This window comes from Venturia canescens, chromosome 4, assembly GCF_019457755.1.
Source record: "Venturia canescens isolate UGA chromosome 4, ASM1945775v1, whole genome shotgun sequence".
Classification (NCBI taxonomy): domain Eukaryota; kingdom Metazoa; phylum Arthropoda; class Insecta; order Hymenoptera; family Ichneumonidae; genus Venturia; species Venturia canescens.
Genome location: NC_057424.1, coordinates 12,721,050 through 12,748,365, shown reverse-complemented (window position 1 = coordinate 12,748,365; position 27,316 = coordinate 12,721,050). Strand labels below are relative to the sequence as shown.

Here is a 27,316-nt window from a genome sequence, read left to right as displayed (position 1 = left end):
AGCCTGGAGTGCAGAAATTTAATTCCCATTGGAAACCACATCATTATATTTAATATGAATTTTCCCATTGAAGTAAGGTTTCTACGTTGAGTTTACGTGATTTATTTTGTTCTACCTTATTTACATAGACCCGACGGTTTTTATGCATGAGTTCCTCATAATAATGAACAGAAAAATGATTCAGTACATTTTAAACTAAAATTCCTGGACCCGATGCTCGACCAGCCCAAATTTCAATTACAAAATGAAAAAATGAAATAATCGATGTGGAAAATTCTTTTTTTAATGATGAATCTATCAGGCAACATCCCGCCTAGAAAGTTTCCTAGGTACCTCCTCAGGGTATTGTCAGGCTGCCATGCTGCCTTGGTAGGGCGCTTGTAAGGCCACCTGATGACGCCCTGTTCCAAAATGTTACGCCCTGAAACAAATGGCCGTGACCAGGTTGCTTGGTCAGGCCCGAATAAGGCGCCCTGGTCCGGGTCGGTTGACGTTCGTTTACAGACCCTGATCAGGTTATCTGACCGGGCGGTGATCAGGGTTTTCGACTAGGCTACTGTCAGGTTGTCCTACATGAAAATCTCGTGCACATAGACTTCTAGAAGACATCGTTATTTTATTAATCTTTATTAAATCAATCATGTAAATTATAAGTCTTTTTTTGAATATTCTGACATGTGTAACCTATAATTTAATAATTATGTTTTATAAACTGTCAAATTTGAGGAACGTGTGGATAAAGAGTATAATTTTATATTCTTAAAAATACGCGTTTATTGGGCATTTTTTTAGCGTATCGCCCGATTTCCGTTCCAATCCTTGGCATTGTTGATGACTCTGCCAACAGCTTGATCAAAATCTTTGACGCTTACGGATTTCTTCTCGTCGCTGGCGAATTTTTTCGGGCTATGTAAATCTGTGAAATATTGAACAATAAAATAAAATGATTGGTGTGCTAAGATTGGCACAATTTTAGAATTTCTAAGAGAAAAATCACAAATTTGTATCAATAATTCTCTCAACACAATTTTTGCTCGTTTGTATAATGTCAACAATTCTAATTCGTTCATATAATTAATGCAAATCACTTTAAAATTGTACATACCTTTTGTAAATTTACGCATAGAGCGATATCTTCGCATACGCATACGCGCCTTATACCGACGTTGGTCATCTCGATTCATTTCAACTTATGTTCAGATACAATTTTTTTATTGTTTGATTTCAGTTGAAAACTTGTCACTCGGATCTTTTATAAAATACGAATAGAATAAAACTTCATCAAATATATGGAAACTCACTTTGAAAATCACTTGGAAACTTGTCACTCGGATCTCGTACAAAACACGAATGGAATATAACTTATTCACCATCTATTCGAATACGCGTTTGTGCCAATCATAAGGCAAGCCTTGGAAGGACCTAATAGAACAAGTACTGTCAAGGCAGTATTGTGGTAGATTCCAGCTGGAATCTCATAAGGATTTCCACATATGGCGTGATTAAGTCGAGCCTGAGCAGGACCTGAATGAGATAACGGTCAAAAAGGCCTTATCTAGGCGAACCCGATCAGGGCCATTTTAGATTAGGCTGTTTTGGAAATTATTGTGGAAAACCTTATAGCGGCCACATCAGGCTTTTAACAATAGGATTGCCCGTTTCAAAACCTGATCATGACCTCATCATGAACAGGTGAACCCTAACAAATTTCTAGGCGGGATGTTGGAGCTCAAGAACGATAAATCCGAATTGTCTGTCTGTTGGAGAATGATAATGTTGGATTTCGATAATGCGGAAGATGTTGTCACAGTTCATGAATAAGTCAAGAATATATTGTGAAAGTTTGAAATGAGAGGAAAGTTCGATCAGCGATGGCTCGATGGGGGAAAAGTTTTGAAAATATGCTGTTCCACATTGAATATTGTCGTTGTAAGCTTATAGAAACATGTTGGTTTCTCGTGTGAGTTTTTCTTCCAAGAATTCCTTGACTGGACGTGTCTTTTTATTTTCCGTTTTATCAAAATGAAAATCATTGAGGATTTTCCGAAAGTGGGTCTTCTAATATACGGTGAAAGATTTTCATTTGATCGGATCGCGGAATTCAATGCTCCGGATCTTCATTAACTTTTCCTTTGCCAAGGTAATAAATCCAGAGACAAGAGGTCAATCTTCACTAGCTCGAAAGGAATAAGAGTTATTTTCTTTTGCGCGCTCCCTCTTTCTATCTCGAAATTGATGCCACTCCTGGCCATGTACCCGCTCTTCGGTCCCTTTTTATTACCATGCTCCCTTTCCCTCCGCACACTTTCGCCCTTATATCTCTCAACGCTTGACGGCACTTTGAAGAAGCTCTTCTTGCCATGAGCTCGAGAAAATTGGACGAAGAGATTGCCGCCGAGAAAGCAACACCCTATAAACGTTTTTCACTATAATGCCGACTATTGAGTCTCTCTTTGAACAGCCCCGGCTGCCGCGCGCTTTTTTTCATTCCACGAGGGTGCACCGGTGGGGCGCTAAGAATGATTATATTTTCCTTTATATCGCGATAATAATATAAAATCATTGTAAAATATATGTTTGCGAAAAGATACGTAAATAATAATTGTCATTCGATTGATCAATAATACATGCGAGCAGAAATAACGGGAGAAGCGTGAGGAAAATGCTCGTATCGTGAGTATGAGCACGCGCGCGCGAGTTAAAAATCCCCGTGGCCGAGACCCGATATAGCTTTATTTATGAAGCACCCCGTGCGTGACGATACTCTCCCGCTCCCACTCACTCGCTCTCAGTTTCTCGCGTCTGTATTTTGTGCTTTAGTTGGATCGATATTCGCATCGTTTTACGCGGAAGGCACGTGGAATATTCGAGGCCACAAAAGAGGGAACGAGATGGAGAAAGGACGATGACGAGGAGGATACGGCCGCGAAAATCTCATGAATTTCGTGCACGCTCGTTGCCAGACGCGCGCACTAAAACGAACTACGCGGTCGATGATGGCAATTTACTCAGTGGAAGAGAAAAAGTGCGCGAAACAAGAAAAAATAAAAATAAATAATTGTGCGAAACGAAATCGCCTCGTTCTCTTGGCGATTCTCCAATTTCAAGGCGAAAGCATGCAGAAACAAAAAAACACACGCAACATTACAGACAGAATAATTGCAATTAAAGTCTGAGCAAAACGACGAAAAATTCTGAGCTCCCTTCGCTTAATTAACAAAAGAAGTATTACTTCTCAAATTAAATGAGTTTTTCGCATCAACTTGCATACAAAATTTCATTTGTATAATACTCATGTTGGGAAAACAGGTCAAGCTTACTTCCTTTGCTTCGATCTACAGATAAATATAAATCAAAGCGAGAAGGAGACGGAGAGGAGTAATGGAGGGTCTTCAATGACTCTCAAAACTTCATCTCACTAATACTTATATTATTTCTCTCGTCTTTTCAGACCCTTCCCAATTGCCTCACAATCCTTCGCCCCGTGCGCTCTCTTCTCCATTTCCAATTTCATTATTATTCCTTTGTGAAAAATTTATAACGAGAGAGTTCACGGGATAAAACACTTGAGCGAACTAGGCTATATTTCCGTTAAACCGGTAGTTGCATCGCCGCGATATTCCGATATTGTTATCTTCGTTTCATGTCGAATGAGTACCGCCAAAATACGGGCTGATTCGTCTCAAATATTCATTAATTCGTTAAATTCATATCGATATGAAAATGTCTCGAACATTCGGACGAGAGCGGATCCTTCATCTTTACTACCGTTTTATTCGAATACGAAAAATTCAGATTCCACGTATGGTCAACGATTTTAACAAGAGTACCAACCAACACAGGAGTTCAAGAAGTTTATTACTCCACTTATGGGTTAGCCGATTATTCGTCAAATATCGTCCACCGACTCCTGTGGTAGATCTACCTTGATACTGGCTGAGTTCAACCAAACTTTTGTCAAACGGTTTCAGTCACGTGGGTTTGGCTCCCGGTGGAACCCGAGGGCCCGATGTTTAGCCATGGCGAGTCATGCCTACAGCGATTAGCCACGCGATGCACCAGGCCTTTTTCTACTTGGGAAATGAGTTTAGCAGATTTGTCCCAATTTCGAAGTCCACACTGAGAATAAAAGTCATTGGAACAACGCAGATTGAAGTGTCTTTCAATAACATCAATTGTTTTTTTATTCTCAGTACAGCGCAGAAGATTCGTGCGTTCGACTTTTGGAAAACATAAGTGATATTGATGAAGAGATAGAAACAAATATATATGCCTATATTTATACAGTGTATACTGCATATCTGTACAGTTATAGGTGTTTAGAATTCGAGGGGCAGTATCCCCTTCGAGGACACTTCGGAAGGAGTTACGACGCCATTATACCAGAAAGAAAAACTCTTTTCTCCATCTTTCTTGCTTCTTAGAGTCTCCTTGCTTAGCACACTCTCCCTGCTCTGTCGTCGTAGTCCCGTTCAGTATATAGCAGGAGTCTCTTCGAAGTCTTTCGTACTTTCGTCCTCGAGGATTAAGCCGTTCCGCCCTTACTCAGGCCTCCTTCGTTCGCTGGTCACTCTTGGCGTCCTCCTTCGTTCCTTCTTTCCTATTCTCTTTCCGGTCGCTTTGGCGTTCTCTCCCGCGGGTCTCTTCTCCCTTTCTCAGCCTCCGAATCCTCCCTTGCTCGCGTGATTTGGTGAGAGGATCAGGAGTGGGGAGGGAGCTGCTGGGAGCAAGGGGAAGAGCGACAAAGAGATAGAAGGACGTCTTTCCGCCTCAGCGAGCTTTCGCCCCTTGTCGTCAACATCGTTCTCGTCACCAGAGCGTTTTGTTGCGGCTGCTATCCTCATCCGTGCAATAATGCGTGAAAAAACACAACGGTTTTATCTCACCTCCGAGAAACTGGAGCTTTATTTTCCCAGCCTCAATTCATCCCCTCGTCATTTTTGTTCGGAGGGCATGAACGGAGTGAAAAATTTCGTCATCAACGCTTTTATTTTCACTTACGTACATCGCTACATTGAATAAGCTTTTGGGAGCACGGGGACACATTCCGTTCAGGTACAAGCGAGGCTTCGGCAAGAGCATTATTTGGAATCGGGTTCACGCTCATCAGTCGCTGACGTCGCTATACTTTCCGGGCTGCGCAAATTTCAGGACATTTTTCTCTTAGCACAATTGTTCTCGCTTGATTCAGGCGACCCAGGGTGCATGCGCGGGGTGCGTTTTCATCGATCACTTACATCGATCGACTAGTCTTTGAACGCAGTTATCTCGCGTTCTCTCTTTCAATTCTTGCGCCAATTGGTTCGGGACTATTCGCACTCACGCTAGCATTATTTTCGGGGACATTCCTGAGCAGGGTCGCTCCGATATTTTGGGATTACATGTCAGTAGTATCCTCAAACACACTCCCCATTTTTCGTTCCTTTTCAGAGAGGGAAACAATTTCGTGAATGAAAGCCGGCTCAAAATATGGAATCCAGTGTGCGAATAATTCGCAACATTTAATTTTTATACTGAATACAAATTATTCACAGCGTAGCGGCTCGAAGCCTAGTATTGGAAGAGTGGTCAGTGCGTTAGTTAGAATTTTCTAATCTTTCAATTATTAATAAACGTTATTTCATCCGAACTTATGAAGACTAACATATTTTTCACAGTATGACTTTGATCTCGGAGCCCACCATTTTTTAGGCTCAACCTTCTCCATATTTGACAACGAATCCGTCAAATAATGAATTTTTAAAAAGGAGATTTCCAGACAACCGATGTACCATAGCTTTATTTTCTTCTACTCAATATTATAGTTTCCGCTAAACAAAAGTTTCAAGTCTCGCAAAAGCAACAAAGTTGAAACGTATGGCGCCGTTGTTTTTCGTGTGTACTACCAGAGGCATGACGTTCGAGTAACCACTGTATATGGCTTGGTTTGCACGTATATATTCATGTACAGCAACTACAATAGGAGTTTTTCCAATGCAGAGCGATACGGTTTGGGCTGGTTGGATTTGCCCTCGCTGCCCTCTCTCTCTCTTTCCGTTTTTCTCTCTGGTTGTTGGCCAGCCATCCGGTGGCCTTGATTTATTTGATGGTTTTCCGAACGAGGAAAACGTTTGGTTGGAGGCGTACTTTGCCACCTAGAACCGTTCCTCGCGCACTGTAACGTCTATAATGTGTCACATAAAACGGTGGTGGCTCTCGTTTCGTCGAATTAACAATCCTTCGTAAACACCAGTTTCCGCGTTACCAGCAACTACGATTTTCATCTCTTACAACTGGATCAATTACATTCGAAGCGTTGACGTAAAAACAAGAAAGCTGAAGGTTCGATTGGACACATAAATTTTCATCGTTTATCGTCAGCAGTTTTCACACTCTGCCAATTTTTTTTTCACGCGTTGATAAAATAAATTACAAAAATAGGTAAAATCAAGACTTTTTTGCGGTTTTTTTTCTTGTATAAAAACAAATTTTACTCGTTTTTTTTGCTTGCTCACATTTTTCTTTGCTGAGATAGTACGAAATAAACGGAAAAAAGAGATTTTGAATATGAACGATGGAACAAATCCATGGTAGCATTAGAGGAAAATATTTATGAGTGGTTTGGAGATTCAACCAAAACCGCTGTTCCATTTTCCCCTGATTTTCCACATTATTCCATACCTTCGTTTTACGTACATTCATGAATATACACTTGCGATATTCTCTCATACGAGGCCAAAGTTTTGGGATCATATCTCGAGGTGTTTTTCCAAACCTCCTTTATGCGTTTCCTTCGCCTGCAAAGTTCATGTCTCGATGACTATTTTCTCAGGACCAATTTTATTCTCTCTGTCTTACCGCTTATTTTCTCTATCCTCTCGTAATTTCTCTGCCCTTCCTAACGAAACTCGAAGCCCTTGAGACTCCAGACTTATGGAAGCCCGAGAGCTCGACGTTCCTTTTTCTAGTCCTCTATCGCCTTCTCCCTCGTTTCCTCTCGCATCTGCCTCGCATCCGTAACCGTGTTCAACGTTCTCTCGAGAGCTGATCACGTTGCTGTTTTAACGAGCATACTCGAAACCACTTTTTGCTCCATCTCGTACATGTTTCCTCATTTATCACACACGATGAATGTGACTCTATAAAAATATTTATATAAGGTCAGGTGTTTTTAACTTACGGGGACGTAAGTAAAATACAGCGCATTCATTATTTTTAGACTCCATTTTTAGAATCCACTGTTTCAATTACATTTTAGCCTGCTTATGTATCTCGGCGGCATGAAACATTTTGCCATCAGCTATGAGTAGAGAGAAAATAACAAAATAGCAAGGAAAATACGCATTATTCGTTCAGGAAATAATTCGATCGAACCAAACCAGCAGTGGCAAAAGAAAAATGTTTGAAGTCAAAATTTATTTATCTAATATTATTGAAGTTAATATTTTTCATCGTGTATTTTAATATTTCTGTTTCAGTGCGGTGGTTTTCCATGCGTCGAGATGATCGGCCAGCACAAAACACCAAGAGTGAGTAAACCATTAGCATTTTCATGATGAAGTTCGAGCTCGGTCATAACCCTGGAAAGAGTGCCCTCGGACAAAAGGTGTCAGGGCGTGGATGGGAACTTGGTTAGCGCTGAATACGTTTAGCCATATTTCGTTTTTAACGTATTTCAGGAGGAAAGAGAGAGAGAGAGCGAGAGAAATGATCTCAGGCAGAATGTATTTGTGGGTATTCCATGGCGCCTCCTTACGTAATCGAATTACGCAAATCCAATTGATGAAGTCGAGATAGGTCGCGATATTGCTGTCGAGGGGGTAGACAACGGTTTTCGCCAAGCGGGGGAGGGGGGAGGGACGGGCATGGATGGAGGTGAAAACTATCCCGTCAGACCTCGTTTCGCAGGTTCACAAGTTTCCACGCTATAATAATACTGGCGGCATCTCTTCACACGTATAGATGTATACGGAATTGAAAAGTGATTGCGTTCGCGTTAGCGCGCCGGGCTCGGTTACCAGACCTCCGAACTATTCCCGAGGGGGGTGCTGGAAAATAGAAGCCATGCATTTTGATTCCTCTCGATCGAGATCTCCGCATCGTACCCGTTTGTACCGTACACGTACAAGTATACAGACTTGTAAAAACTACGGTGGCCGAAAAAAGGGCAGAAGTTAGTCCGCTCAAGCCTTCGAGTAGTGTCAGACACGGCCATTTTGTTTTCTCGACAACGTCATTCAGAGAGCAGTTTACTTTTTATCCTCGTGCTCTTCCAGGCTCCTTCGATCTCCAGGGAAATAAATATTGATAGTCAATAATCGTGGGCGATGATGAGCGAGAATCGTCATTGCCGTTTTCCCTGTATGGCCAGCCCCGAAATATCTTGACGCGTTTCTACCGATAGCATGTCGTCCGAATGGAAGTGTTGACGTCAAAACGAATTCAAACTCCGATACTCTACTGGGAAATTATTTGATTATATTTACCTGCTACCGAAGGGCCGGTGATTCACGAAAATTCCGAGCATCATCGCACTTTTGGGACGTTGGAAAAAATCTTCTTTTCCACCATATTTCAAGAGTTGCTTTTTTTCTAGTCCAATTTTTTTCTAGATACGATAAATCATCCCCTCGCTAATTTTTTCAATATTTCGAGTAAACGATCTCAAAGGTCCCTCAGGTTTCCTATACTACTTGGGAATTTGGGGAATTCTTTTCTGACAGACCCTATTTTGGAAGGTTGATCAGCACAGACGTCACTAAATCATTCGCAGCGGTGCATATGTTAACGAGATAGAGAATATCCATTCGGTGGCTTCATATTAACTATTAGCAAAATTCGCTTGCACGCGTCACGGGAACAAACACATGTTCGCAAATACCAAGTGCACGTCGCAATAGTTATACGTCCATGCATGCATTAAGCATCCCCAGCTCGAAACCTCGCTCGCTACATCCGGGTTTGTAATTAAGCGTGGCGTGCATGCGTTATGTGTGTATCGGACATATATTCTATACAGGCACATTCGAATGAGATTGGGAACAAGGGAGATGACGAAGGAGATGAGGGCATTGGAGCAAAAACGAGAGAGAGAGAGAGAGAGAGAGAGCCACAGAGGAGAGCATTAAAGGGCACGGAATCGAAGGGCTTTGCATCTCGAATAATCAGTTAGAATGCGATACGTGTTACAGTGTTACGTGACTCGCTAAGTATAAGGGCGAAGAGTGTACCAAAGATAAAGGAAAATCTGATGCTCGCCAACTTTGATATCAACCAATTGGATTCCCGATTTCAAAATAATTGAAAAATTTACGGTTACGGTGAATATCACAAAAAATTTGACAAAATTATTATTCTGTAGACACTCGAACTTTTTCAAACAACAGAACAAATTTATCGAGTGTTTTTCTTCAAAAAATTGTTAAAATCACAGATTTCTGTATGATCCGAAATAACTTTTTCCACCATGATAAAATACGATTTTTCGTTCCCCCTCCCGCGTCGTGATTCAAAAATATTTGAAGCTACTTGAAAAATATATTTCAATCGTTCTCAAGTCATATTATTCACAACTGAAAATTTGCGTCATGGCATAGATCGAATGAACTATGTACGAAGGAAAATATAATGCGCAGAGGTGTATACAAGTACGCTTGGTGAAAGAAAAGCCCAAAGACTTGAACGGATTGTCGAAAGCTTGCCGGGTATTCGCGATGTGGAAATCGATCGCGTATATTTCTCGTACACGTGCATGTACCGGGGCCTTTCTTCTTCGTTTTCTACAAGAGATCGCTATTGTTTTCTCATGCGGGGAAGGAAGTAGGTCAGTCTCGGCTTTGCCGTAGAATATCACAAAGACGGATAATAATACCGACATCTAGATAGATTTAAGATAAATAAAAAACAAAAATAAATAAATAAAAACGATTTTGAAGTACTCGGACGTAGTCGCAGTTACGATTTCTTGGAGAGAATTTGAACTTTTGTGGCAGTACGTGGACGAAACTCAACGAGAGTTCAACGGACATGAACCGCTTCGTCCGTCCCTTTGGTAGACTTTTCACGAATAATCTCACTTTGAGGTTATTCCCGAATTTTTGTTTATGTATTCACGGTACAAACACGATAGCTGGCCCGGGCTTTTTCCGTGCGTTTGTATGAGTATAAAGATACACAAAGAGCGTAAATACACTTTTATACGTACACAAGTGTATGCTCTTATATACAATATTTTTCGACTTTCGGAAATGCTTTCCTGGCTCGGGCCGTCGCGTTCAACCGCACGCGGAAAGTGGGTCAAATGTACAAAGTGTGCGGGGTTTGTGCGCGTGTGGGCAAAGTTGTAGAAGCCACATATGCATGTGTACAGTGGTTATGAAGAGTCGCATCGCTGCTACGAGCTCGCTCTCCGAGGGAGCGTTCTACCCTCTCTCTCGCTCCCGTCTCTTCTCTTCCTCTCTCATCCAACCCCCAACTTGACCGTAACTCGAGATAGAAACGGCGATGACGACGACTGGCTATAAACGGACTGCGTGGATGCCACTAACGGACGAATACCCAAGGGTGTCCCAATAAATCTGATCCGCAGGGAGAAAAAGAGAGAGGATAGCCATCAGCGAATCAATCCTCTTTAACCACGACGGTTCGTAGGAACGTTAGAATCTTCATATCGATTCTTCGTCAAGTATTTCAAGTTTTTCTCTCGTTTTCACGTGAGCTTCAACGATTTTTGGACTCGAAAGGCGAAAATAAGTTTCTGTCTTCATCTGCCACTGCCCGATGTGTAAATCATTTGTTTCAAAACGTTATGTGCTGGCTGCGAACATGCGATTTATTCCAATGTTTAAAGCAATGGTGCCTCAAACGGACATTCCGATTTACCGGGGCCATACTTTTTCGGGTCTGACTGATTTTTTGGAATAGCGAGCCCGCAGTACTGGAGAAACAAGTTGAAAAATAATGCTACTCAAAATACATTTAAGGGGATCGAGGCACACTCGTGAATATTAAGCTTTTCATCGCGTTTCGCATACGCCATTGAAGATCACATTTATTTATCTCCATCCATGTGAATTTCAACTACAGATGTGTAATGCGAAATAAATTGTTTCATCCCACAACGACATTTGTTTGTCTCATATTGTTCTCTGTATTTTCCTCGCAGCGGTAGAAACTTCGTTTCGTTTATTTAATTTTTTTTTCCAGTAGTTACGATTATTTCTATCCAAGAATGTAGCCCCGTTGTTCCATCAGCTTGGGAGTTCGTTTCGGAATGTCAAAGGGTAAATTTACCAGAGAAAAAAGGTTGCTATTCGATCGATATCGATTATTTTTTTATTATGCTGACGAAGTCAATTTATTTCACCAGCACTTATCTGACTAATGCAGGCGCAACACATAAGCTGCTTTGTGCGCACAAATCGTTCGGTGTTCAAGGTTCTCGCACCGCGAGAAACATTAGAAAAAGTAGTTCCACTATTGCGAAAGATATTAATTGTTGTATGCAGAGACGTTATGAATGAGACACCGGAGCATTGTTGCAAGTCACGCGAGTCCAATGTGACCTTGACCCCGCAGTTTTCACTAGTTTTTTTTCTATATCGGGCTCTTATTAGCTTCAACTCTTTCCCAAGCTTTTTTTATGTATAAGCGACGATTTGTCGATCCAATCGCCCCGACGTTGATGCAGTTTGTCTTACTTAAAAAATTATGTGTGTCAAGAAAATCAGGTGGCGATGCTTGACAAAAAGCTCGCGATAAGAGACAAATGAAGAGGCAGGTCTTCAGAATTAGCATTGATTCGTCAAACTTTATCAAGCTTATGACGAAGCGATCATAAATAATAACCGACTTATAATGTGGATATTCATCGCCAAATAAAAACGATGAAAAAATCTTATTCCCACTGCGGTCACTGTAACGTCATTTTGCACATATTTGATTAAATGCGAAAGGAAAAGGAACGATAATTGATGTCCCATTAAATATTAAACGTGCATAAAAGAATTGATTTATAAAGGCACTTTTACGCTCATTCGGGAGCTACCAGTGGTCACATGTACAATGATTACATTGTACAATTTCTTTGGTCTTTTTATAGCTCGGATAAAATGATGATTAAAATTTGATTCCATTAATCGTCCGAGTTTTTATGAGGACTAATTGCACTCATGCAAGAGAATATTTCAAAAGCTTAATCACATTGAAGATCTTAATCGTTCTGTCAAATTACCACAAAATGAATTAATTTGTACTCCTTCAATTTCTTTGATTCGTCAACTGACGTTCCGAATACGACGGTTGCGGCATTAAGAGCTTGATATAAATTTAGTGCTTGAAACAGTTCCCCGGATGAAGGATCGTTGTCCGGAGTAAGAATAAATCAGTGAACTGGAGAAAACGTCGCGTCACGTTTGCATATTTCCATCTGGATAATTCCTTTCGTTTACTGGACTGCCACGGAGCTTCGATGATATCCATACATAATTTTACAATGAATATATATTGTCCGTCCGGTATCTTCTTTCCTCATCCTTAGACTTGCAGAAATGCCAGAGTAGCTGAAAAAACGGTAACATTTCCAGAGCGATAGAGACGTGAGATATGCTTGCTGTCTGGTTTGGCCGTCAGTATACTCCAATACTTTTAGAGCCTGCACACTGGGATTATGATGTCTATTATGCATTGTGAAATTTCCATTTGTAGAGACGAACGCGAAAAGCGAGTGACGCGATGAGAAGCGAACAGATTCAACCTCGCAGACAGTTATACATTCGTATACCTATAAACATATCGGCAGCGTGTGCCTATAGCAATGGGCTGGTTGCAATTTCTCTCGATCTTCATCCTTGCATCGCTGCGTTCTATCCCTCTTCCACTGAAGGAAATGGATCTTATCAATGCGAATGCATAATTCCGAGGTAATGGGCACCTGGATCTTCACTGCATCGAAAATTCACTCGCACTCGCTCTCTTTCTCACAGTAATTTACAAAATGGCGAATTCCATCGAGCCTCAGACGTCACATCGTCCAAGTTACGACCTTCTACGTGCCTCCATTCCAACCTGAATCGCTGCAGTGCATCAGACGTTCGAAGACGTCTGATGTGCCGGTGCACAACCTCGCGATAGTGCGAACGACGCAGCCTGTCTGCTTCGTCGCTCCCGATGTAACATCATCATTGGATCAGCTCGTTTAACCGTACATTGCGTATATGCCCACCGATATATATGCGCCTATTATTCGTGTGAGCATGTTACTCTCTGGGAAAATCCAGTCCAGTACGCGGTCTATACGTATCGCCTTCATGAATATGTATGCTAATATGTGATCCTTTCTCACAGGCGATTGCAGTGTCGTAAATGCTCGCAATCCTGGATGTAATATTGTCTCTTGGTAAATGGTAGGCGGAGAGTCTAGCGATTTCAGTGGAATGGTGCACGCTCGATTATTCGAAAGCAAACAATTTGCTTCGTTTGCAGAACGCTCATGAAGAGGGCAAAGTTTTGGAGTGTTTGGATTTTTTTCATTTTCGTTCATTTTCAAGCGGGCTCGAGTGCTTATAAAGTGTGATTTTTGAGGCCTTTGAAAAAATTATGTCAAAACAAAATATTCTCACGGTTCAAGGATTTCCGGAATCGCATTGAAATCATTCTCGTTGCAGCCGTTAAAACTCCTACAGTTTCTCGCAGTAGATCGAGTCAGTGCGCTGTCCGCCCGAGAGTTTTCATCTCCGTATCCTCGCTCCACAGTCCTCCGCACATGAACGAATGAAATTTTCATCACGCGAATGGAATCAATCGTTAATATATACATTCTGATTTTTCACATCGACTACCGACACATTTTATCAGCATGATCAGACTTCGTGAATCTCAACGTTAATGGACTCCGCGATCGATCTTTAATATATAGAGCCGAACTTTGGATGACACTTTTATCGCCCGACACTTTATTCCGTGTATTTATTAATCGATTCTCAATTCACGTTACCTCGAGTACGATTTTTTAATACGAATTGATAACCGAAAAAGGTTCGTGTGATGAAATGTCCATGTAAGAAGCGTGCTTCGATTCGAGAGATCCCAAGTGCGTATGAGAAGAAAAACTGCACCGCTGAGTAAATGGCGCTTGTCGCCGAAGCAACTTGATTCCCTTTCGAACCTCTTTTCATTAAAAGTCCACCAGGACTCGACATATTCAGCCACACACACACACACGGGTACACCGTACCTACGTGAAACATAGTCTTACAAAGATGAAAGCACTGCCACCTTTCTCGTAATCCGAGGAAACTTGCTTTTACTCTCTTTCACAGATTCCTCAATCTTCTTTTCACATTTACCCTTTCTACTCTGATGCGTTCAGTAACATTCGCTGTGGATTAGAAGAATTCCATTTTCAAATGGAAAAATCTGATTCAAATCCTCTTAGTAAGTTTTTAATAATGGACTTTCTGCAAACACGCAATGATCGAATTGACTCGGATTTACATTTTATAATCAATCATTTTTAACAGTAACCCATGAATCACGACACTCAATGAAAAACAACTTCCTCAATAATTGCTTAAAAATAGTCGACTTTGTTTTTCAAACCTTGATGAATGTCAGAATTACATCACAACATCCGAGAACGCTCAGTAAAATCTCGTAACCATACAAATCTCCAAACAAATACGTTGCACAGAGGTGTAGAATGAGCCTTGTACGGCACTCACCTAGATACTAAGTTGATTTGTGTTCGACTCGGAAGCAACTCATCACTCGCAGTTCAGAGTATGCCTGGATAAAGAAAGACAGAAAGTACACGGGAAAAGCGTGTTTCTCCACGTGTATATCACGTCGGTTTACTATATCCATATGTTTCGCTGCGCATGGAAACGACGAGGAGAGCCCGGAAGCTGCTCAGCCACTTTTCTCTTCCTCTCTCTCTTTCTCTCTTCTTCTCACACCTTTACAAGCTTTTCGTCTTCTCCACATTTCACACTCTCTTCTGTCTCGCTTCCGACACATGCGCCCCACCACACATACAACATTATGTACAGTGAGGTTTTTTGTGAATGTGTACTCATGGGAGAATATAAAGCTTGAGCAGCCGTCTTCGGAAACTAAAAATCGCAAATGAAATCGGTCTCACAATATTTTTCAAGTTCGCGTCAAATCATTATTTTCCACCCTAATATTGAAGACGAAATGGTGAGCTTTTTGTGAAAATTTTGAAGTTGGTAGAAAGTATTTTATTTAACGTCTGTTATCAAAGTTTATTGCATCATTTTAAGTCCAGAAATGTTCATCAGATTTTCCACACGGAAGCACTATTTTTGTAATAATTGTGATTAGACAAAATATGAAAAATCAAACGAAGAAAGAAATTCACCTCAAGTCAAGCTATTCGGGAATTCCTCTCTGAGATTTTCCATCGAATATCAAAATTCAGGAGTGACCTCTATAGAAATCATAGTTGAATCGGTTTTGGTATTCTTCGAATTTTCCAAGCTCAGGCTCTATCAACTTCGTTTTAGTTGTTGAATTATCGTAAAATATTGTGTTCTCCAACTTTCGTGGTATTCAAAGAATGTTTTATTGGACATACTGCTTTCACACTTTGAATTTTGTGAAATCACAATAAAAAAAATAAACCCATCATCAATAATTTCATCATTATATTACTAATTAAACTCAGGCAGTTCGCTTTTTTGTCCTTTGCCGTGCATCTTTGAAATTACTTTTTATCCTGGAAAGAACACACGTGGTTAATGAGTGACTCGGTCGATCCTTTGATGCCTCGGAGTAATGTGCGACCCATAATCACTCGCAGGCATATAATAATGTTATAAGCCCGTAGCGTTACTCCTGGACTTCACTCGCTATGGACTGTTTCGAAACTAGCTTGAAGCAGAGTTATATTAGGATCGGCGCACGATGCTTCGAGGCATAAGTACATCAATGTTCTTGTCAATGGAGAAATGCTCGATGGTTATTTCCAACGCTTGTATATGCACGTACTCATCGTTATAGGACGACATATGGCGTACTAAAAAAAGCGTTACGGACTAGCTTTCCACAAACGGAAGGATGCGGTCTTTGATGTGGTTTTTCTGGCTTTTCATATGGCACAATGTCAAAGGAATAAAAAACGAATATAACCACGAGTCACTGTACAAAGTCTCTCTTGCCTAATGTAACTCCGAAGGAAAAAAGTTAACAAAGAAAGGTTTACAGAGTATTATGCTGCATATTTCAGATTTGCAGGGTGGAGGAACTTGACGCGACACTTTCATAAATTTACTCGTTAATTCATTTCGTTTTCGAGATTTAAAACGATAATTTATCAAAGAATTGGACCTCGTTAATTGCTACTCGGAAAACTTGTTTGGAATAAAAAAAATCATGTTTTTATGGTATTTTCAAGTGCCTCAATAACGAATCGGGGTGAGCTTTGCTGTCTGGTATTTAACTTCATTTCTTTGAAGTTCTGTGGAAAATGCAAAATATCCTTTTCATCTCCACAGGGTTGATGAAAACCTCGCATTCCGGCTGAAAACGCCTCGTTGGTGAAATCGGCCGCGCAACGCAATGGTCGAGTAATCCGACAAAAATCGTTTTCTTGCCTACTCACGCTCGAGCCTCTTTGCTTGTATCATTTCGACGATGTATAACATTGAGAGCGCTCATCCCGAGTTTAAAGCTTTCAGAGAAAGAGCACTCAAACACAGATTAAAGTTTTCCATTTTTCGAGGGTGAGAAGTTCACAATATTCTATTAAGAGTTTCGTCAACTCGTAAACACTTGAACTCAGAATCCACATTTTTTGATTCCCCTTCTAAGACTGCCATCTTCAGATCAGCAGACTCCCATGAAAGAAAGCTTCGATTTGATCATTAGATCGTTAGAAGAAACCGTTCATCGACACTAACCGCACACTGAAAATCTAGAACATAACCATACGGGAGAACGTGATGTATCAAACGTTCAATTACGAGGCACGTACACCGAACAGGCACGCGCGCAATGAAAGAGAATGATACGCTATTGTGAAAAAGTGCAGTTCCACTTCTGTCGCTCCAAACAAGTTTTTTCAGTCAATTCTCTTCGAATCGAATTCCAACCAAGTGCTTCTTCCATCGCGTTAATTACATCATACTTTCAGCACAACTACAAGCATTGAACCACCGACTTTTATAAATACTAAAGTACATTGAGTTGCTGGAATATGAAAATATAAAACAGTACTAAATTATGAGGAATAAATGATTTTGAGTGGCGTACAAACTCTTTGATCTCGAATTCCCTATTTTTCGCGTATGTATTTCATTTTATCGCTGCTTTGCTATCTACTTATCCGGATAATAATATATATCTGAAAAGGTAGAATATACAGAAAGAGATTACACGAACAGATCGGCGTCGAGCAAGAGAAGTAAAGGCGTATCGAAGAACATTTTACGTCCTGAATAAAATGAGATACGACTTGCTGTGCTTCCTCGGTTTATGTATATCGTAGATCGTTATTGTGTATAAGTCATCGTGTAGAGAGGTTACCAGTGAGAAGGAGTCGTATCGATGTATATATCTGCCTCCTCGTGAAATCCTTATCCATCGAACCCTCCAGAAGAGCTTTTTCCCAAAGCTTTCTCATTCTAAAAGGATCAGCGGCGTCTGATTACCGGTAATGGGGTTTAGTTTTAAGCCTTCTCGACTCGTCCGTTACCGCGATACTCTCTCAACCCCACTCAATGTCCAAAATCGTGATAATTCTTCCTCCCTAATCAAGTTTGATATGCTCTTTAGACTGCGAGAATTATGTTTGAAAAATTACCATTTAAATCGCACCAATGCCAGGGCTCCGAACGGCGATCTTCAGATTGTAGGCTTGTCTGTGCTGTAAATAATTTACGTATGAATGCTCTCATGCTCGGATAAGGTCACCGTTACCCATCGTAGAAAATGTAGGAAATATTCCCATAACTCTGCATGCGACAGTTGAATACTCGAGTAATCAGACTTTTTAATGTTGTAGGAAATGATTTCAGCTGACGATGCAATCTGCTTTCCACTCAAAGCCACTAAATTATAAATTCCACGAAGAAACTTAAGATTGAATTTGAAAAAAAACCTTCCAAACTTTAATGATTTGTAGCTATTGTATTTGTACCTCGTAATTGTGTCTACGTAAAGATATTTTTCTGACTTCGTACACGTTGTAAATTCCTTATTATTTGCTTATTTGTTAGATTCTGTGCAGTAGAGTAATCACAATTGTTTTATCGATTACTTTTTTTCTATTGAAAAAAACGTACCAATGAGAATACGCATTAAAAAATGGTGATCGATACTAAACCGCTTCCCTTTGTCGTTTACTTTTACCTTCGGGGAACTAACAAGCAAGAAGATTGATAAAAAAAAAAAACTAGTTAAATCTGTGACAGAAATGAAATAGTATGGGAAAATTGAAGGTTGGAGGCAAAGCGTAGGAAAACGAGAGAGTTGATGCATATCGGGGCACATATGATTGGCTCGGGTGACATCGAGGTCGGAGACCGCGTCAGCGAATTAATTGAAAATTCGTTTATACGTCGGCGAGCTGAGAGAGATTTTTCAGTTGGACATCTGTGGCGAGAACGAGCAGCACAGACCACCGGTATACTCTGTGGCTCCATTCTGCTTTTTTCGTTTGCTATTCTTTGCGAATGTTAATAGGAGATGTGGATGATTTTACGTAGGATTTTAGAGTGGCTTTTTTCTCTCGGTAGTTAGCAATTATGGGAATAAAGCGGCACACCGCGCGTGTGCTTTTTTTCTTTTAGTCTAGGGAACTTAATTTTTCTCATACTCACAATTTCTTCATTATTTCTTTTGGGTGTGTTCTGACGACATGAGATCGCGATTCTATAACAGGTAATGAGATGAATCTTCGTTTTCGACTCTATATAGAAACGTTTCGTGCTTCAGGCTGCGATCCGTGCACTGTGGAAAGCCTTCAAAGGTTGTCAGACCCTTTCATAACGATTTTGATGCTTCATTGAAGTACAAGACTTTCGCGTTGAGGGTTTAAACTCAATCGCTCAACAATAGAGACACGCACTTGAAGGCTGTTTTGAGAAATATACAATTGAGCAATGAACAAGCTTACTCCTTGTTTCAATGGATTCGACGGATTCAATGGAGTTGATGCGATGCTGTACTGTACCATTTTTAACATGATAATAGTGGGTGCTCCAAAGGATTGAAAAAAAATTCTGAACGCTTCGCGTCACTTCTCATTATTCAAGATCGAGGGCAGCGATGTAACACCAAAAAATTGGTGTTAGTCGTCGTTGTTTCCTGATAAAATTGTCGCGACCTATCGAGTTCTGGTGGGATGAGAAATAGCCGCACTCCGTTTGGGCTCAACGCATGGGAACGATACACAAAGAAGAGCGATCGAGATGAAGAGGGAAGATGATGAGACAGACTCGTTGGAGGCGCACTATGTACGCAGATAACGGTACACTATAAATGTACAATTATGGGGCTGGAGATATAACTGTAGTGTTTCGTGGGAGCACTACAGGTAGGATACCGATTGGGGCTGTGGATAATTGGGAATTCGATTTGGAGCACGGAAATAATTGATTCGACGGAGGCACCGAACCGACGCGAGCTCTCGAGTCCAACGCCCCTTTTCATCTCTCCGGCCCCCCACCCCTAAAAGGGATGTGTTCGCGAGATAATGTGTGTACACCGCCAACGGTATTCTGTGTGTTCCGGTGTCCGATTGTCATTTAACCCAGACCCCCAGAATTACTCACGAGAGCCGCTTCGACGGTACTCCCGATATTCTTCCCCCTTCGGAGTGCAAACTTTATTCGACTTTTTTCATTTTCATCTCTATTTTTCCCTCTCAAATAGGCCCGGATTCCATTTGCCTCAATTTTTCTTGAACTACCATTTATTTCATAAAATACAGACGCGATCGCGAATGGGACCGAATTTCGATCAACTGCTCGTTTTTTATTCGTGTTAATTTAATTGAATTTACGTATTTCTCTGGGAGGTCATTCAGTGTGATGGAATTATATTCGGATTGGGAAATCCTCGACATTATCAACGATATGAACCGCAGTTTGTTCTTTCGTATGAAATTGTCACGAGAACTGTCTCATCAACTCTCCTGTCACCGCGACATGAATTTAAAAATGCTTGCGTTACTTTGAAATTTTATTTGAAATTTTATTTCATTAAATATGTCACCAAAAATCTTAATGTTTCGCGTTCAATTGAAATTGTCTGTCCGCACTACACATGTCGAGCAAAATGTCGGATTTTTTAATCGCAATTTCAAAACGTCTTTCTAAATCTTTTCCCAGCATCACATAAATTTTCTCTACGTGCCCGGTGATAAAAATGCCCGACACCTATTTCTATGCAAACAAGAAAATTTGAATACGTCGTATTCTTATTTTTACATGTTTCGAAGTGAAGGAATTGTAACTAAATCAAGAGATGCGGAGTGGCTCTATATGGTTACGGGTTGAATGAAAATTCTCGTTCGCACTTCACCGTTTAATTCTGTCGGTGCATATTCGTCCAGCGCGTTGTTCCGATTCTTGTCAAGTTTTGACGAGAGAAGAAAAGATACAAATAGTGAGAAAATCCAAAACATGTAAGTTTATCGTTTCAAATTGTATTTTACGAGTTTCAACATAAATCTTCGTAACAAGAGAGTTTGACGATATTACAGGACCAACCTCGAATTTTCCAAGGCAGTTTCCAGAGCAAACGTTGTCTCAGACCCTGGCACAGTGTCTTTGTTGTGTATTGGAGGGATGAGGAGAGAGAGAGAGAGAGAGAGAGAGAGAGAGAGAGAGAGAGAGAGAGAGAGAGAGCAGGCTCGTATGCATGCATGCAGAACGGTTTAACTTTTATGGTATTTGGATGGTCCCGTCTCGTTATTCTCCGTGGCCGGTCGTTAAAGATTTAGCACCATGGAACAGTGTGCATGCATGCAGCGGGCGAGGCTGTGCAGCAAGGAAATTCTCCTCTACTGCTCCTCGAGTTACTCTCCGAGGTTTCCTCATAGGAAACCTGGCGAGGATCTTTCCGAATAGCTAATACGATGACGAGTTACCACCTCTATTGTGTAGTGACAAAGCTCGCGAATCTCTACTCTGATGGACACTAAAATACCGATTTCAGGACTTTTCCCTCAAGTCTTTCGACGTTACGTCCAGAAATGGCATGTTGTCACGTTATTCGACGTATTTATAGATTGTTTATGGGCTCTCGTCGTTACCATCGCATTCTAATGGTCCTATAAAAACGGTGTCAAGTGCAAACGTTCAGTAGGCATATGCATATTCGTAACATCAGTTTGTTTAAACGACGTTGATCGAGGAAAAAAAGAAAAAACACTTTTTCAGTAGTGAAAATAAATTTGGAAGTAATAACATTTGACAGCTTTCCATTTGCTATGAATATATTCCCTTTCAAATGCTTCGTTTTTTTTTTAAATTCTCTGACGTCTGTATTCCGAGATGCTGCTGGTATTTCCGAGATGGAAAGCTTTTCAGAATACAGTTATATTGGAAGGAACGTACTGGGAATGCAATATTGGTAGTGCTCCAAGTAGTTTTCGAGAAAAGAAGAAGTCGGAAGATATAGAAAAAAGAAAACGCTCGGTTGGCCAATGGATTATATGCGGCTTATGTACCGAATCTCGCGAGGCCAAGACAAGCCGTCCACCAATATTATACAGTGCGGAATAGAAAGAAAAAAAACATTATTACAGGAGAACCGAAAACTTTATCTCAACTCTTTCACTTTGCCTCACTTTTATTTGGCAATATTAAACTTTTTATAAGATTCTTTATGGCATAAGTTTTGAAAAATTTCAGATGCAGATCGTCTTTGTTGAGATATACTCTCATTTATTTACATCTTCGCCGCCATCGAGTAGGGCAGTGCTCGAAAATTCATTTTGTACTTATGCGCTAAAAAGTATTTCATTCCGCACATTCAAATTGTTTACTCAACCACTCGTAACTGAGATTTTTAATTATACGATTATTCACGATTCATTTTCTTCATCGTTTCCGTTCTTTACGTCTGTCACTTTTTTTATCTGGTCAATCGACTGCGTGATACACCGCTAAGTAAATAACGATATACAAAGGTTGCGACCTGACACAAGATACCCAGAGGTTTCGGGGTTAACCGAGCGTAAACCAGAATTCGAGACGATAGAGAAGGTGGAAAACGAAAGATTTTGTCGTCTTTGGAAAGCAGATCGAGCGTGGATAATCTACGTGCACTATCCCACTTATCCTCTCGATTCCGGGCGCCTGCCAATTTTTCGCCACACCCGTAACATCTCTTAAACCAAGCCTGAAACGCGGGGAGAGCATCAAGTGTGTGATTTCACGGATATGAGTAATTATTTTGTTACGAAATTTGGTAAATTGAGGACACTGTATCGTTGACTTTGAACATAAGCTGTTCGACTGCTATTTTAGAAAGGACTTTTAATTTTTATTGGCGCAACGATAAATTTATTAACAATGTTTACTCCATTTTAATTCGTTCCAATTTCGAAGCTTCGGTATCTGTTTGCAATTCCTGATTCGCATGCCGAGTTAGTCCTTTGAGTAGCTAATAATTGAGTGCGTCACGTTACCATCAACGTTTAGGAATAACACTAGTCCTAAGCTATTCAAGTCTTCAAAGGGCTCTGTATTACTACTAACGACGAATCATTTCGAGTGGGGATGTTGCGTCAGCATCTATTCAGTGCTCCGAGTAAGATGGGAAAAGCTTAAGCGATCCAGATTATACGCAAATTCATTGGTCTTATCATATTTGCTCGAATATAATCTTCCTATGTCTGACTGATTGAACCAAACCACTCTGCATATACCTTCGGGAAATTACGTCACGTTTGGCATGAAACAAATAACCGGATGCTTATCACATTTATGTTCCGTCATTTTTAATCACCCATTGCAGTACTCCACGTACTCATTTCTCGTAATAAATCGAACTCAATTAACCCGTAGACACCACACTTCTTATGAGGTCACATACTGGTGCAAATTTGCAATTGGACTTTTCAAAACGTTTTTATTTCATCCATGAATGTATGAAATTAATCTTACAACGAGACTTTTCAGGGGTAACAATTCCTTAGTAATCGATTACAATAATTTAAAAAAAATTGGAAAATAAAGTTTCATTATAGAAAAGTGGCTAAATTGAAGAAAGGAATTTTGAAGTTCTAGACACTTGAAATTTTCCTGGGTGCAAATTTCCACCAGTGTAGTGTTTACAGGTTAAACAAGACTTTTAAAAATGTCTTTTTTCTATTGGAAATTCACTCTTGATGAGTTTCGCAAAAAACCAAACTTTCTGTGGTAATGATATTTTTTTATGGGACGTTTTTTCAATGCAACGATATTTTGTAAATTTATCGGGATGTTTGCTAAGGAATCGCGCAATTTACATAAATTTTATTTTTTTATGTAACTATCAACATGTTTGGACCTCATCGTGAAACGTAGTACATTTTAACCGTCTCTGTGTGAGGCTATTTCAATGAGAAAGGCAAATAGGACGGGAGCATAACGATTGCACAGACGAAGTGTTCGATTAAAAAGTAATAGTAACAGAAAAAGTTGACAGAAAAAGTGCGTTTGTCGATCGTTGGGACGCGACGTAGAGTTAATCTTCGACTGTCCATAAATTTTGATCAATGATCGACTATTCATTACGTGCCCTCTGCTTCGGTCTTCATATTGCTGTACTCTCGGTAACTCCACGTCTTTCCATCCCATACGACATTACTCGTGTGTCTGCGCGAGGCTTTCGCTCGTTGGAGCGTGCTCGATTTGCATGGAGAGTGCAAAGGGTAGTTTGACGCTGCAGAGCCGACCGAAAGCCTCCTACGCTGCACCTTCAACCTACTGCGCGACGCTTGTGCCAAGCAAAGTGTCGTATGTCGAAGACTTCATAGGGAATATCGAGGCAAGTCGGGACCTTTCATTCCCGGATCTCGTTTGTACGATGTAGAATTACGGTTTGACGTGTTTGTGCGTACATGCCTCTGCAAGTACCACCGAACGTGCACCTGCATCTGCATGCAATTATGCAGCTTCGTGTCGGCCCTAACCATCGATAACCTTATAGATCCGGGCTGCCTCGCAGTACAGCTTCCAAGAAGCCTTTGGAATATAAACCAAGAATACACAGTTGGACGTGGCCCACAGAAAACAACGCCGTACCGTGTCAAGGGATCGGACTCCGATTCGCAATCACGCAGAGCTGCCTCTGACTACCTTATTAATATACGAGCTTTTGTCACCTCGTGTTCCATCTGTTCGAATATATCCAAATACAATCGATTTCGGTGCGATTCGTGATGGAAAAACTTCCTCGAATGTCCACCAACCGCGAGCATAAGAAAAATAAATACACGGTCATTCGAATATATATTTGTCTTGCAATTATCAAAAAAAAACTGTTGGTCAATTTGACTCAAATATACATTTCGCGAACTCAAATTCGAGAACCGAGAGATCGAATTTTATTTGTTATAATAAATGATTATTTTGTATTTGAAATTTCAACATCAAAGACTCAATTTTTTTGATGAAAAATGAATAAATAAAATCGATTTCGTTCCATCGGTAATTCGCACAAGCTCAACCCAGTTTCTTCGTTTCACAAATTTTAACAATCATTTTCAAAATTTAATGCTACCATGCACAACGATATTGAATGACTGCTCTCGAATGGTATATGGCCGATCATTTTAATTCGTGCCTTTTGTTCGTATATACCTTGTGAGAATCATAACCATCGGAGCACACATTGGAAAACGATTGATTGGAAATGTTGATGCGAAAATTTGGGATTTGCACAGAATTCTGTGCATCAGTCTCTCCATTTTGTTTTTCTCCCTCTCGCTTCTGCCCCGTTTCTGCAACATAATGCATTCATCTATGCTGATGTGCGTTTACGTGTGCATGTTTCTTCGGCTTGGCAAACTCTGGAAGGTACTAAGGTTTATCATAGACGTTAGCCCTTGCACGGGGAGCATGAGAATACGTGTACGTGCGAAGCGTTCTGGGGGTGAAGAGGCGCGCGCACACATACACCATGCCCTCGTTTTCTCAGCGGATGAACTTCTTGATGGGAATGAGAAACGACGAAGGAGAAAGATGGAAGCGGCTTTAGCACGTTCTAATGCCTCCACTGCTGGGTAGGTTAGTCTTCGGGCTACGGAGAAAGCTTCCTCCAAACCAACGTCAATTCGAATCGAATATGTACCAGATAATAGAACATTTTGTAAGTGATGATGGTTTCAGGATATTGCAGACATCATAGTCTTCGTATGCAATGAGCATGCTGGAAACCCTAGCGTCGTGTCAATGCGTCAATGTTTTCAGCCGAAAGCTCGTCTCGCGATGTGCTCCAATTGGAAATCCCTTTTGCTTCGCTCAATTTACAACGAGTTTCGATATTCTTTTTCGAATACGTTCGGCATGAATATATCAGAATGTTGATGGAAAATCCGAAACTAATATTTTTTCATCAATAGCTCAATTAGGAAGCTGGTGAGAACAACAGTGAAGCATTTCCTCGCATAGTCGCAGACGTGCGGCAAGAGAAAATTCTCAAACGAAGAAAATCATCTGCGAAAACAACAGCCTCGTGGGACTTCAGGAGTTTGTCGCTCGCGTCAAAAGCCGTCGAGAATTGTGGCAACTCTAGTAGTTTTTGTGTGTCGTGAAAAAAAGAGAAAAGACAATAATAATGTGTTAGAGAGACGACGTGTGCATGCGTGGGACAAAACGTTGGCGGCTCCGGGCTTGGTCGCGCGCATGAGCTTATTTAGAATGCGCAAAAGTGCACGACACTTGACACACTGCGGATCTCGTCGCGGTGGATTGGACGCCGCGTTGAAAAATAAAGAGTAGAAACACACGCAAGAGCAAAAGAGAGGAAAAAGCGTCACCGAGCTTCCGTAGTTCGTGTTCTCGTTAGCTGCAGTGGCCGCGTCCTCGTGCTGGACCTGGATAGCCCAGTATTTTCGAGCGTTTCAAAGACCAAGTTTTTTCCCCTCTTTTCTCGCTCGCGGACCCCTTAACAGATAGTACAAACATTTCGAGTCTCCCTGGGCTACGCGATCACGTACCGAGAGAAAACTATTTTTTTGAACACACTGCGAGCGCGACTTGCCTAAATAGAGCAAAAGATAAGAACGAAATAAAAACATGGCATTTTCTCGACAATTTTATCCAACATTAGCATATCAGAATTACACTTTTTAGACGCTTTTTCTAAATGCGACAATTTTAATGTACTTTTTTTCCTTTGTTATCATAAATTTATTCAGACTGGGGTAAATCGATGTAACAGGTGGAGTCGATGCCACGATAAAAAGCAATTTTTGGCTAAAATCCAGAAAGACTTCCTGGGTGTGTGTACATTACACTGCCGAATATGTATGACACGCGAGAAGTTTTATCGGAACATTCGTGTCGACAAAAGAGAGGGCTCCACCTTTAAACATTTTTTCCGATCTTTGATCTATTGGTTTTAATGCTCTTCCCTTTTATACACTATCTTTTTATCATCCTACGCAACTTTCACAACCTGAACACATTTCCTTTATGTACAAATAGTGTATGATGTGCAATAAGGACGAAAGCACACGACACTCTCGCTTGCTCTCGATCTTATTCTCATTCTGATTCTATAAGCTCGATTAATCGTCCGATTGCAACTTTTTTATGGTTACTTTTTAAAATATATTTCATTCGTCATTACTCGAAGCCGTTTAAAACGTAAAATTGTATGTTTCCAACTCGTGTTCTGAGTCGAATGATAAAATTTTTGATTTTTTTTTTTCAAGAAAAAACGAAATTTCAATTCCCCCGGTTTGGAGTTTCGCTTCAGGTGTGTTTCGTTTTTCCTGGTTCTCTCGCACGCGTATTATGCGATTTAGTAGCTGATATTGTCTGAAATCCGGGGGTTGAAAATGTTCAGGGTGAATCTTCCAATAATCTTTTCACGGGAACGCAGTGAAGTCAGGGACCTGCTTGAGGTTCCAAAAAGCTATACGTGAGATCGAGAAATGAAAAAATAATGAGAAAATTCTTCTGAAAATTGTAATTTATATATAATTTTTGTTTTGTGTACTTTTTTAAATACAGAAAATTGGATACGCGATGGAATTTGTCTGGAGCATTAAAATGATCAAAACTGAATTTTCCGCCATTGAATGTACGGAATTCTACACTTAAAGCTTCATCTATTATTCATTAGGCAAAGAATTTTTTCACTAAAAGCTGTTTTA

The 27,316-nt window shown here is 40.6% G+C and overlaps 1 protein-coding gene across 5 annotated transcripts in view; it reads left to right on the top strand.

Annotated features, from left to right (window-relative positions):
- The window catches only part of Nrx-1 (Neurexin 1), a 216,591-nt gene that overhangs the window by 15,012 nt on the left and 174,263 nt on the right, over positions 1-27,316 (top strand). For all 5 annotated transcript variants that reach the window (XM_043416615.1, XM_043416616.1, XM_043416617.1 and 2 more), the window contains one exon: positions 7,458-7,508. In XM_043416615.1, the coding sequence (XP_043272550.1) occupies positions 7,458-7,508 (51 nt within the window). The remainder of the gene's footprint in view (positions 1-7,457; positions 7,509-27,316) is intronic.